General features: G+C 45.8%; 2 protein-coding genes across 2 annotated transcripts in view; both read right to left on the bottom strand.

Moving 5' to 3' along the window:
• Positions 1–11: 11 nt before the first annotated feature.
• Positions 12–8564, bottom strand: rsbn1 (round spermatid basic protein 1). Its single transcript, XM_083675566.1, has 7 exons — positions 7967–8564; positions 6920–7593; positions 5314–5451; positions 4747–4889; positions 4275–4442; positions 3933–4041; positions 12–3602 (listed from the first exon to the last, which is right to left on the bottom strand). Exons 1-7 carry the CDS (start codon positions 8541–8543, stop codon positions 3009–3011), a joined length of 2403 nt encoding a protein of 800 aa, XP_083531692.1. The 5' UTR covers positions 8544–8564; the 3' UTR covers positions 12–3008.
• A 613-nt stretch (positions 8565–9177) lies between these two features.
• magi3a (membrane associated guanylate kinase, WW and PDZ domain containing 3a) overlaps positions 9178–13749 on the bottom strand; it is a 107479-nt gene continuing 102907 nt past the window's right edge. Inside the window, exon 21 of the mRNA XM_083675562.1 lies at positions 9178–12734. Coding sequence (XP_083531688.1) covers positions 11620–12734 — 1115 coding nt within the window. The 3' untranslated portion in view covers positions 9178–11619. The remainder of the gene's footprint in view (positions 12735–13749) is intronic.

The following is a 13749-nucleotide window of genomic DNA, read 5'->3' as shown; positions in this document are numbered from 1 at the left end:
TTTAAAAAAATACAAGAAAAGTATATGTATTCCATGGTGTGTTTTCTACTCAAGGAACAGGATTGAATCACAGAGCTCTCTTAAATGTAACTTATTATCAGCCGACAACACATATATTGTTATTGAAAATCAACGTCATTAAAATGCCTCAATACAAACATCAACAACGACAGCAATTATTGGTATTACTACACGAAGCATGCCTTGATCACTAGGCAGACCACACCACAACAGTACATGACAGAGATCAGAAGAAACTGTAGCTGCCAATTTATTTCAGAAGAAAAATCAATAAAATCAACTTCCAATATGACAGCGTTCTGTTTGACAAGTGATCGGACTAGCCATTTTACTTCACTGAAAAACAGCCTAAAGAAGGCCTGTGTTTTAAGAAACACTTGATGATGAAAGGCATGATTCTCAAAAATAAATGCCCATTTACTTCTACCACATACAGTACAGCAATGTACCACCATTGGTTTGAAATCTCCTCCTGGTCTTATTTCTTCTTTGACCAATTTGACTCGTTATCCCAGCCTGCAATTCCACAGGTTACACATTTGGAAATTATGAAGCATATGGGCACAATGTATAACCCCCCCCCCCCCCCCCCCCCCCATCCTGGAGGATGCAACAATAGATCTGTAGTGTTCAGATATACAGTTTGGTTCGTCTGCAATTTGACATTCTAATCTGCATGTCTTGGGGGGCATCTCAGACTTCTCAGGAGGACATTTTAGTGCTCACCTATCGTAGTTAAATTGTTGTTAAAGCCACATCTGTTTTCTTACAATGCATTTAAAGCAAACCAAATGTAGCTGTTTCAAGGAGCAACCAGCTCTCCTTCAGTTAAATGACTTCTGGGGCAGTTTTCTGTTTCCAACATTGTTCCCACCAGACAAACAGGTGCAAAAATAAATAACACAATGCTAAAAACAGTGGCTACTACAATGCACTGATTTGACCTTCTCTATTGCCACACCATCCAGAGCTTTAGCGGCTTGTAACTAAAGATGGGTATGTATTTTCATTAAAACATTGACAGAAAACATGTACTGTACTTGTACATGTGACATAAGTGCACTGACCATATTCACATATGTCCAGATAGTACAACCATATAACATTTAAACACGTGGGGAGATTATTTCAGACCAAATGCTCTGTATTTCACACAATGAATCACAAAGCAAAACAAACAGTTCCTACATGCTGAGTCCATCAACACATCGGAACACCCCTTTAATTTAAGAGTCTAGCATCTAGACCAGGGGTCGGCAACCTTCGGCACGCGTGCCAACACTGGCCCACTGGCAATGTAATCATTGGGATGATTACACTGGGATTTTTTATTAATAAATTTTTTTAAGAAACGTTCAAGTGCCCTCTCAGCTGCATGCCAAATCGCCTCTTGAACAGCCTGTTGCGCGGCCTGTCTTATTTAGTTTGATTGACGGTAAGGCCTCCCGCTCACATTTCCCACAGGAGTCGCAGTGCATCGGTTCAGGTTCGGTAGTTGATAACAACCCCGCTCGATAAGAAACCTACAATAAAAGGTTCGGCCATTCCAGCCCTCATGGACAGAAGAGCGTGATGTTGTTTTTCAGAAGGACCGTGCTTGTGTGTGCTTTATGTTTTAAAAATGTTGTTTGCCAAACGTCGATTGGAAAGCAGGGCCAGGGGTGACACTGACCGACTGGGAGGCATCTGTTTATTTGTAGCACACACGGGGTTTGCATATGTCGCTGTTTGCCCATCTTTATATTTAAGTTTATTGCTGATGAACAAGACGAGTGGGAGGTTGGTGGGGTTAATGACCTCAAATGATGTTGTTGATGATGTTGTCACTATGCATGTAGCCAATATGGATGGATACAATTCCAGGTCTGTTGGAAATGTTTTTTTGATGTGTCATACTTAATGTTGATATGGCACACTAATTGTCACACACACTTCCTGTCAAAAAGGTTGCTGACACCCCTGATCTAGACTAAATGGACTGTCGCTGTTACCGCCACACTATGACCATGTGTTAGCTAAAGCTGAACAAATAAATTAAATAAATCAAAAAGTGCATAAACCAGTGGTTCAAAAAAACAAAAACATTAAAATATAGCAATAGATAAAATGGTTGGGAGTTGAAGCAAGAATAGCAAAACTTATCGGATATAGAATAAGACAATATTTGGATGACAATGCTTTTGGCATTACATTTCAGGCTTCTTTGATTCCAAACCAAAGAAGAGTGGTATGTATGTTTTACAAGTATAAATGATGAGGCCAACTGTTATGATCGCCGCAATTAGGCTAACCTTTGGTTGTGTCACTGTCACACAATCTAATACTACAGCATGTTTTTGCTTACACATATAGCTGTCTTTTATCAAACAATCTGAAACTAAATAATCCATCTCCACAATCATATACTGTATATTTTAAAAACGTTACTAACTGTCTGTTTCTGTGAAGCAAGGGGAAAAATTGTCTTACGTCTGTGAAAAATAATACTTGCATCGGAATTTAAACAGAATTTGCCTCTATATACAGTACAGTACTGTACAATTGATTCACCATTACAGAAAGTCATAATGGCTAGGCCAAGAATGAAACAGCTTTCATCTTTCAGATGTTATTACTGTTTTTCGTGTGGTAGGCACTTTTTTCTTAATCTAAAAACCAATTAGGCAATTTACATGATATACACCTTGGTCAAAAGTCACGGCAGGAGGCTTTGAAATCCCTCCAGAGAGATTTCCATCGCAGGTACTAACAAGTATAAAACAATACTGACACTTACATACTTTGGCTGAGAAAAGAAATTCTGGGGTTGTCTCTGAACCATCATTTACACATGAAAAAGAACACACAGTATGAAGAATTTGAGAGAGAAAAAAGTTTAAAAGTTTCCTTTCTTGACACTGAAGGATGTCAGTCATATCTGCATTAAGTCTCATATTCCTTTTAGATGAACTCCTCTCACTCTCAGTGGGTGGAGTAGAAATGGAGGGTCATTTGAGGAAGTCTGTTGGGTGACATTGTACATCGCGGTGGTGGTGGGGAGAGGAGTGGTGTGACCCAGGCTGGACCATGGCCTGTGGAAGCATGGGCTCTGGGGTGGGGGGGACAGAGCCAGAGTGGGCAGGCAGAGGGAAGCTGCGGTCCTGGTAGAGAGGGGGCAGACGGCCAGACTTGGCAGGCTGAGGGGGGGCCGGCTGGGGCAATCTGGGAGGAGTGGCTGGTCTCTGGAACACGGGCTCCTCAGTCTTGGCCACTCCCCCCTGGGTGGTGTCTGTCTGAGGGCGTGCGCAGGGGGCCAGGTTGGCGTTAGGCTGGGCGGGGGGGGAGGAGGAGGAGGAGGAGGAGACCCGGGCTGAGGTGGAGCTCTGCTCGCTGGGCCTGTGTTCCCCCTCCTTCTCCTCAGAGTGGTACTGTCTGAGGCGGACGTGCCAGGCCAGGCTACAGACAGCAGACACGGTCTTGAACTGGTGAATGACGTTCCGGGGTATGAAGTAGATGTCGTCGTCACACAGCTGGACGCGGACGTAGCGGATGCCTTCCCGCCTCAGCTGGTTCAGCTTGGCGTCGTCCACCCACTGGACACACTACAGCGAGAGGAGGAGGAGGAGCAGGAGGAGGAGGAGGAGGAGTGTACTGTGTTTGAATTGTTGTTGTGTGTGAGGTGTTCTCGGCTATGTTTCTATCATGTTTTTGTTTGTTTTCTACATTGCCACTTTCAGCCAAGCAACAATTGCTCCTTGACAAAAAAAGACCTTTATTGTTTTGAATAAAAAAATGTCAGGACCAGACCCTCAGTAAGCCAGCTGGTATTTACCTATTGTATTTTGAATGCATATGTGAAAAGGCTTTTGCCTGTTTAAATTTAATTTTACTGATTGATTGATTGATAGCTTATAGAAGTCCCCAGCACCTACCTGTGACACAGGGGGTTCATAGAGATCCAGCTGCAGCCTCTGGACCACATCGTTAAAGTCCTCTGCGTGGAAACACACCGCGTCTTTGGTTATCCTTGGGCGGTCACTCCTACCAAGCAAAGACAGAGAGAGCAGCCATGCTAGTTAGCTTAATGCTCACCCTATCAACTTCCTTCAGGTGTGATTCATAGAACCAATGTAGAAGCAAGCGTGGTTAGTCACAGTGGTTAGACATCCTTTATAACTAGGGAGTTTTTCCTGGTCAGGTCATGTGGTCAGGAAAAACTCTGGGCATTGTCTACCTCAGACATTAACAGTAGGTGAAGCATCCGTGCCACTCACCACTCTCCAAACTGCACGGCCTTCAGCACCCCTACGGCTGCTGTGCTCTGCCAGTCGAAGCTCTGGCCCACGTGGTCAGCATGGGCCCTGGTCCGGTCCTCAAACAGCACCTCTCTGGGTTCGCTGGCTCTGGGCAGGTAGTGCAGGTTCTTAATCTCATTCATGGACCTGGGAGAAAGGAGGAGGGGGGGCCGGGGCAGGGCAGGGAAAGACCAAAGGGAGGATACAACCACCAGCAGAGAAGCATTGTTGATGTTATGAAGGCTAACCTAGAAGAGCTACCCTGGTAAAACTACTACCTAAACCTAACATGAGCCCTCTTTTAAACCTTCTTTGGCTTCTCACCTCACCTGCACACGTCTGTAACCTATTTGTATTGTCTTGTCTTGTTTATACCGAAATATATATATATATATTTTTAAAAAGCCTCTGCTAAATCAATGAAGAGGCAGTTAAAGGCTTCTCTGTGTACCTGCGGCGTTTGAATGGAGATTTGGGCATGTCTGCGGTTGGCACCATCTGTTCTCCTGGCCGGACCCACATGATGGGCCCATCGTCACTCTGGGAGCGACAGTCCAGCTTCAGGTTGGAGAGGCTTCCCCAAGGCAAGGTCAGCTGGCCACACACACACACACACACACACACACACACACACACACACACACACACACACACACACACACACACACACACACACACACACACACACACACACACACACACACACAGTGAGCAATAATAGCATATTGCAGGGTGTCCGCAGTGTTTCAGACTCATGAGAACAAATAGCTTCAGCAGAGTCTGTTCTGCATACTGTACACGTTTCAACGTATAAAAACAGAAGTTACAATCAATAGGCTCGCAATCTGTGTTTTAGTATTCATCCCTATACATTACACACATTTACAAATGACCATAGGCCAAGTCAGTGCAGTGAATAGTTAGAGCTAATAAACAGGACCACTTTTCTTTTTCCTGGTCAGTCAGATCATGGGCCCCTTGTTCAATGTAGTTACATTTCAAGCACAAACATCCTGACCTTCAGAAAGGGGGATTCCTCCAGCATGTCCAGGAACTCAGGGAAAAAGTCTCCCACCTCCTCGTCCACGGCCCCAACCAGGCTGATCTGCCTCATCGGTCCAGCCCGGTACGTCCCAGAGCAGTAGGTCCGGTTCACCTGCAGACAGCAGAGCACAGCACAGGGGGAGAGGTCAGACTAGGACCTGGCTTACTCTCACACACTCATAGGATGTAGGCTAGAGAGGTCTCACATGGAAGATATGGGCTAATGTTATCAATTCAACTTACAGCAAACCTACACATCAATCAATCTCACGAGACACTTCAGTCTAGGCCTATTCCTCCCAGTGAAACTAAGATAGGATGTATAGGCCTATGTTGTAGCCTAAAACATGATCATGATCTGACTGTGTCATCTGGGAAGAATACAATGTCAGTGCGTACTGGCTGCGACCGTGTTAGGAAGTAATGCTGACAATGGAAGCATGTCTTCGACATTTCAGGCTTTATTACCACATTTTGAAGCGAGCAGGGCCATCAGGGGAAGGCTCCATTCACTGCCTTCATTTTTCTCCCCCAGATTCCATTATCCCTGGGATATTCCAATGGAATAGCTAACCTGCTAATCTCTCTCTCTGTGCCACCAGCCATTAGCTGGCCATCACACCAGTTTGGTCAAATAAAAACTGTAGCCTAAAACGTCATGGAACAAAAGCAGCTCCATTAAGCCTCTAGGCAACCAGAGAAAGCTTGGCACAAGTACAGCTTTAGACTTATGGTTGGTGTACTTTGGACTGAACCAACCACTGGAAGGCAAACATGCTGCTGAGCTCATTCATAAGTTGGCAAGGATGGGCCGAGTGCTGGTAGAAACATATGAGCCAAAACACAGACAACTCGCGTGCACAAGGAAATGAAATAACTCAAACCAGAACACAAGCTCTGTCCTGACACATTTTCCTCAAAAAGCGAGCCTGCAAAAAAAAAGGCCTACATCTTTCTCTACCATTTAACCTAGGGGAAGTTAGTGTAACCTATTTGTTACAAACACTCTCAGATAAACAATGTCAAAGGTCCTACTGTACTTTTCCATGTTTCTCATTCAAAATCAAGTCTCTCACCAAAACAAAATCATCAGTTTAACAAAAAAGTGATAGTGAAGTCACAGTATCAACAGCCATTTCTCTAACAGACAGGCTAAGGTGACACATCTCCTCAAATCCTTCACCCAACTCAACACAGGACTCGCAATAAATAGAATCCGCTAGCCTAATTAGCCTGCTGGTCTGGCATCTGCCTGGTTGGTTCAATCAGAGGACAAGTGAACTGTGTACACGTGTATAGGCACACATTAAACCTATTGGGACAACATCATCATCAGAGTCGATTATTAAAAACCCAAATCAATATTGTCCTGTCACAACAGAGCCACTGTTACCAAGCCTGGTCCTGGAGAGCCCCAGGGCATCGAGACCTTTTCTCCAGCCCAGAACTAACACACCTGATTGAGATCAACAAGGTCTAGGCTGGAACAAAAGCCTCCATGCCCTCTACCTCAACATTCAATATCAGCAGAACACTGGTAATCAAGGTGGTTGGCTTATGTTGAATGACGCTTACTGTACCTGAGAGTGGAAGTTAGCGATGGTGGTGGTCTCTATGTCCTTCTTGCCTAGGATCTCCATCTTGACAGGCGTGCTGGGGAAGTTGAAGGCAAAGTAATCCAAGAAGTCTGGCAGGTAGGCTGCTGCACCGTGTACCACTGCCAGCGCGTATCGGGCAGCTCCTCTGGGCTTCTCGGCGAAGGCCAGCTGCAGGAACTCCTGGGCGAAGCGCTCCATGTCGGCAGGCCGCAGACAGGCCAGCTCGTCAGAGTAGGCGTGCAGGACTGATGCCCCTCCGTTGGCCTGCCTCTCCTCGTGGATGAAACGGCCATAGCAGGAGCCTGTCTGCAGACACGAGCTGCGGATGAAGTGGTCTTGATGGGAGAGGAAGGGGGTGAGCCCCACCTTAGGAGTGTGGGGGTGGTGGTGGTGGGGATGGTGGTGGTGGTTCACATTGATGCCCGTCACAGGGTGGCAGTGCCTCTCCTCCTTCACGCTGGCAGGCAGAGGGGGGCCAGGCCGGGCAGAGGGGCTCTGCCCTGTGAGCCCTGCACACACAGTCTGCACCTCCTTGTTGTACATCCGAATCCTTTTACCACGCTCATCCTCACGATGCCTCCTCTTCTTCTTCTTCTTCTTCAAGAGGTATTGCTCCAGGGACTGGGACTGGGACTTGCCGTTCTCATCATGGGGCACTGGGGAGAGAAATGTCATGAGTTAAGAGTATTATAAAAATAACTCATTCCCTGCATGTTTTAATGCTTGACCTTAATAGCTGATATGCTGTGCAAGGAATCATCATATGCACCTCGTCACAAACTAACATAGGCCTACACTACTAATCCACTGAACAGCTGTTTTAGGGACCCAGGTATCAACAACCAGTATCTACACAAAACAATAGATACATGTGGCTAGAGAAAGCATTAAAAATAATCGCATTACATACATGTATAGATGTTAACAACTTTTACTTTAATTTGGCTGAAATTTCCCTTAACAGGGAATGCAAGAAATACTGGGACACATATGACAGATTTAGGGCAAGAAGCTTAGTTTATAACATACCCTTATTTTTCTTGCATACTCTATGTTTAACGTTGGCCTCTGTGTTTTCTTTCTTGAGTTTGAGTTTCAGAAGGTCTTTTTCTCTGTGCTTCTCCTTGTTATCCTGCCTCTTGGCCTTGGTCACTTTGAGGGGCGTGAAAGTGAACAGTGTAGGCGGCACTGGAGGCAGAACGGGGGGCAACGCTCTCTTCTTCTCCAGCTGGGAAGGTGCTGGTAACATCTTCCGTGGAGGCAAGGGAGGCTGCGGGTCCTTCTTTGCACCGTTCGTATTGTGGTGATGATGATGGTGCTGATGCAGGGCAGGTTTTTCGGTGTTGAAGTTGCGTGGTGGTTGTGAATTTGGCGGTTGTTGATGCGGCTGGTGTATCCGTGGTGGAACATGTTGTTGGTGATGGTGGTGATGATGATGGTGATGGAGCTTCACTTTCTTTGCCTCTTTCTCGGATCGCTGGCGTTTGTCAGTTGAAGGCGAAAGTTCCCTTTTCTTCCTCTTTTTCTTCTCTTTGGTTAATTTGTCAATGCTGTCCCTTACCTTATCTTCTACTTTTGCACGGACCAATTCGACCTGTGCAGCCATCTTTGCACGTACTGTAAATTTAAAGGGTTGCGAATTCGTACTGCGCAAGTCGATGAAAATGTGTAGTTCTTGCAACCATTTATGTGTAGTTCCACCGTAGACTCTTACTCGAGTTCCGCCCATTGCACCCCCCATTTCCAGTCAATACGCACGCGCAATGTATGAGCTACATGGGTTGTGTAGTTTTCTAGTATCATTGCTATCTGGGAGTTGAAGTTCATGGTTTTGGAATGCGTGCGTCCCTGCACGCACCCAGTTCTACAGCTGACGTAATGGTTTATAAACTGAGCGGCTCTTTCGTGACAGCTGGCCAAATCATATGAGTAGCGCGGACTGTAGAAGTCCCACAGAAACTCTGTGCAGAACACTTCGATACTTTAATTTGCTTGTCAATCATATTCAGACATGAAAATATGTTTATATCTGTCTCAACCGAACATTCTGCTTTGGATATATTTCCCTGATAAAAGGGGACAGTTGCATGTGGCACTGTGTTACACTCAATACAATAAGGTATTCATAGCTGTATGCAACTGAGTCAATATCTGAGCTATGGATGAAGATATGGATGTGGGAAATCGCAAATATATCACTCACGATAAATTAATATAACAATTTACACAGTAGATTGTGTTTATTCAGTAAAACTTTATTTATTTATCAGTGCATGAACAGAATGCCATGACCAGATTATTTCCTTTCACCATCATTTTCTTCTCAATTACTTACAAAAATAATGGAGCGATTTACAGATTTTTTTTTCTGAATGAAGGCAAGTATTTATACAGGTGCTGTACAATTTATAAACATTTACAACTACCACATACTGTAATGTAGAGACAAAAGGCTTTTTTTCTGTTGAAGCAATGCAAGGCCACATTATTATATACAGACACACACATGAACAATGGGATGCCAAAGAGAAACTGTATATACCATACAGGCAAAAAGGAAATCAGTATATTTTGTCTAACATCTGACCCAGAGACAATCAAATTCATTATTTTGCGCATCACAAGACAAGCCAGCAGAGGGCAAGTGTCAAATGGAATTTCACACTTCTAATGGGAACTACTACATTACAGCCTGTTCTGGGATGTCAATAGTTATGCAAATATTGAGAATTAAACCCAGTTCCCAGTTGGCAAATGTAGTGTGAGCATGTACAGTAGATATTCTTTCAATATTTCTAGGGCTGCTTAGAAGGGAGGTCTGGTTTCCATAATAAACTTGAAGCTGGACCCAAGCTATACGGTCTTAGATATTTCTCAATGCTGCCACACAATGGATGCCCCTGAGAGTATCATAATATTTCGGTAAACATTTGTAATTTAGCTAAGGAATACATGCCAATGGCGATTGGTGACACTCACATTTCAGGGACTCTGACATGTAAATAATTTACTTCCTTTCTTCCAGAAGATGGTGCTGCTGAGCCTCACTATCGTGAGTGCATCAAAGTCTGCCTGGATATGTTTAGTGTCAGTTTCTATCACTGAGGATTACTTACTAGTTGACATTGCAAAGTTAAGGATAAACAACTCAAAAATGGTCAAACAGGCTTCTGTCTCTGAGGTTTCCTCAAATATCAAGGTCATGGACTGAAGAACAAGTTAGAGCAAACATAGATTGTGTTTGTTACAATAAGACAAATGTTTGTGCCAAAATGGTGTGGTTTTTCAACTTAAAAATGTAAAGGTCTCACTTTTGTAGACCCAGCTTCAATATGCCAATACAGCTAAATGATATCACTACAGGTTAGATTAGGACACACCTTGCTAAATAATACACATATTTGAAGTACAGTCAAAGCTACAGCATTGTCTAAAATACATACCTGTCAGCTTAGTATACACATTTTGCCAGAGGACCTAATATAGCTGCTAACAATAAACAACATTACACAGATGGAATAGGGCTCATATGGGACTGTGAATGCACCCTGGATGGATAGAAATAGAATGTATAGGAAAACAATGATCTAGTCGTCATATCTGCTTGACATGGACCATCCAATATGGCAGCACGATACTGTTGATATTGTGGTGAGTATGTGTGATGTACACTGCAGAACACTGAAGAGGCATTCTGATGAGTCATGTAGAATCATGTAAAATATCCAAGTTCTACACATTCTATTTCTATATCTAGGGGCACAACATCAAAATGTGGAATGGCTCAGCATGGATACGTATACTTTATATATTCTTTGTCATATTAATCTCAATAAATTACATTATGCTTCATATAATAAACACACGCGTAGTAAACAATATACCTATAACCACAAGTGTCTGGTCTTTCTGATATAGATGTATATAAAGCTTCAAAATGATCTAGAAACCCACTGCAAAGCTGACGTGAACACACCCAGTTAACACCTCTGCACTGGATCTCTATATATGGACAGAAAATGATTGAAAAGTCACCCGCCACCCCCCCCCCCCCCCCCGAACCCCCCTCCCGATTCCACAGGAAATCATCACAGCCTCACCTCGTTATACATCCATCAAATACATAGCAGTGAATCAATTCCACCAGGAGGAGAAAAGCTGAGTGATTGCCTGGATATAAAGTATTTTTTAAACCTTCAAAGTGACACACAACAGCATCCTTCATCAAAGCCAGGAAAGAAAGCATTTTTTCCTTTCATAACCGACAAAAGAGTCTCACATGGATGACACATGGACCCAATTCTTCGCAACCGGAGTCTCTGATTGGCACCAAAAAAAAAAGAAAAGAGACTGAACTTCAGTATCACATCCTACAGATCAGACAGGTCCTGCCTCTGAACAGATAGACACGCAACTCAGAAGTGAAAACAACCATGCTGCAAGCTGGCTGGCTGGCTGGCTGGCTGGCTGGCTGGCTGGCTGGCTGAGGCAAACGTGTGTGTGAGAAAAGCACTGATATGCAATGGGAGGCAATGTGATGGTTACACAGTGATGCAGATAGCCTCATCGATCCTCACGGGTCCATACTAAAACAACCTCATGCTGCAGTCAGACGGGCAGAAGCAGAAGCAGGTCTCTTATGGAGGGTCGTGTGTGACGTTTCGGGGTCTCACCAAGGTCCCTCAGTTCCCCTCCCGTGACACCTGGATCTTAGCCGTGCTGGGGACCTTCCAGGGGCCGGGGGTGATGGTGGAGGTCTTCTTGCTGTTGGAGTTCCCGTTGCACGTTGTGGGTTCCATGCTGCCACTGCTGGTTTTCCTGTCCTCCTCTGTCGCCCCTCGGTGTTTGCTGCTCTCCTTTCCTTCTTTGTCCCGCTCTTTCTCCCTCGCGCTCCTCCGGTTCAGGGTGCCGCCGTCGGAGTCTGGCCCCGTCCTCTCCCTCTGTGTCTGGTGGGAGTGGGCTCTGTGAGGACCCCCATCTTCTCGCTCCGGTCCCTTATCCTTCCTACGACGCTCATTGGTTCCCCTGGCCGGTTCTCCCCTGCTTTCGCCGGCCTCCCTCTCCTGTCTGCGAGCGGTGTCCTCCTCCTCCTTGCGCCTGCGGTCTCTCCTCTCTCCAGAGGCGGTGGTGGTGGCGGGGTTGGGGTGAGGGTACTGCCCGCCTGCGCCCCTCAGAGACTCCTCCAGCTGGGTCTTAGATGGCTGCCTGCTGACCCCGGCGTCCTGCTCCCTGGTGGTTGTCTTCCTGGGGCTGGAGGCTCGGGCCTCTCTGTGGCCATGGGCCTTCCTCTCCATGCCCACCTCTCCCTCCTGGGAACCGTTCCCGTGTTCAACAGTCCCCGTCTGGCCTCGGTCTCTGTTCACCTTCCTGGGACTCTGGGAGCGCTCATTCCTCTCAGACCGGCCCTCTGAGACTCTCTTAGGACTGTCAGCCTTGTCAGTGGGGGACGTGATGGAGTCACTTTTCTTGGGGAGGGGTTTCCGCTCCAGGGTGTCAGGGCTGGGGGGCTGTCGTTGGTGGTGGTGGTGGTGAGGTTGCTGTCCTCTGGCCTTGTTAGCCTGTTCCCGGGGGGGCTCCTGTGCAGCATGGAGGGGGGGGCCAGTGGCCCTGGGGTCCAGCAGGCGAGAGGAGGGGGCAGCGGCAGCCGTGTCGAGCTCCTCTGGGGCATTGGCGGAGGAGGGGGACAGATCGGAGATGGAGAGGGAGATGGAGGATGGAGAGGCTGGGGATGACTGCTCGTCGGATGCAGAGAGTCTCGGAAAGCCTGAGGGTGAAATGTTCACTTTCTCCTTCGTACCTGAAAACAAGCATTGAGAGTAATAGTGAGTGAGAAAAGTCCTGTGCTGCCTCCAGCTAGCTTCAGAGAAAAAACTATTACTCTGGTAATAAAGTAGACTGGGGAGAAAGTAGTTCCATTTAAGTCTGGGCCCATTTTGCATATTCAATATACAACGTTGTGGAAGAATCTTGAATTTGAATTCACTAACAACCTTCATTTCTTCTTTGCTTTATACCTATACGTATTTCCATTATAACCTTCCAAATATTTGCTTTCGAGTTACTCAGCCACAGCTGAGACTGTGAGATATGTATCAGCAGAGTACACAGCCATCAAAGAGAAAGGTGTTAGCTTTTGCCCGCAACTGACATTTCAATTTCCCCCCCAAAAGCTGATAAGAACTGCACTGCTGTGACTGAGATAGCAAAGATGTCGCGGAGAAACCAGAAAGTGAGATGGACTTGGTGGTGCTGAAATGGATTTCGATTTCTATGGAGGAACAACTCATAGAAACTCATTCTTCTTCATCTCCAGGAGAGGAGAGTTCATGCCAGTGAACGCACATACATCTTGTTAACATTTGTCAGACATTGATCAATATCTTGTTAACTGTCTCTCCTGGTCTCAATCATTCTGCTCCCTCTGATGTGGGTGTGCATTCAGCGGCATATATTGGGTTCAATAATAACCTCAAAACAACCTCTGGGGCTTTAGAGCCACACAGCAGTGCTCCAGCAGGGGAGTTAGTTAAACATGTTCCCTGGTGGAGTCACTACCTCAGTTCACCCCCCCCCCCCCCCTTTACATACATGTACAGTACATACATGCAGTCTCGCCTGGCCAGGCTTAGGGTCATGCTGAGCCAGTGCGAGATTTGAAACCTGGCTGGCGAGACTACAGACTTCTACAGGTAGAACAAGTTTCCCCCTGGACACAGATTAAGCCTACTCCTGGGCTTTCAATGGAGATGATCTTAAATCCAGAGCTAGGCTTAATCTGTGTCTAGGAAACCAGCCCCTCAGAGTAGCTCTCC

Source organism: Argentina silus, assembly GCF_951799395.1.
Source record: "Argentina silus genome assembly, chromosome: 8".
In the NCBI taxonomy this organism is placed as follows: Eukaryota; Metazoa; Chordata; class Actinopteri; order Argentiniformes; family Argentinidae; genus Argentina; species Argentina silus.
Note: the sequence above shows the minus strand (reverse complement) of the source record. Positions and strands in the feature narration are given on the sequence as shown.

Excerpts from the sequence above, each read along its gene's own strand:
- rsbn1 (XM_083675566.1), bottom strand. The coding sequence starts at position 8,543 with ATGGCTGCACAGGTCGAATTGGTCCGTGCAAAAGTAGAAGATAAGGTA. Across the intron at positions 4,443-4,746 it reads TCTCCATTCAAACGCCGCAG|GTCCATGAATGAGATTAAGA; the intron begins GTACACAGAGAA and ends CCTTTCTCCCAG. Across the intron at positions 3,603-3,932 it reads ATGAACCCCCTGTGTCACAG|TGTGTCCAGTGGGTGGACGA; the intron begins GTAGGTGCTGGG and ends CTCTCGCTGTAG.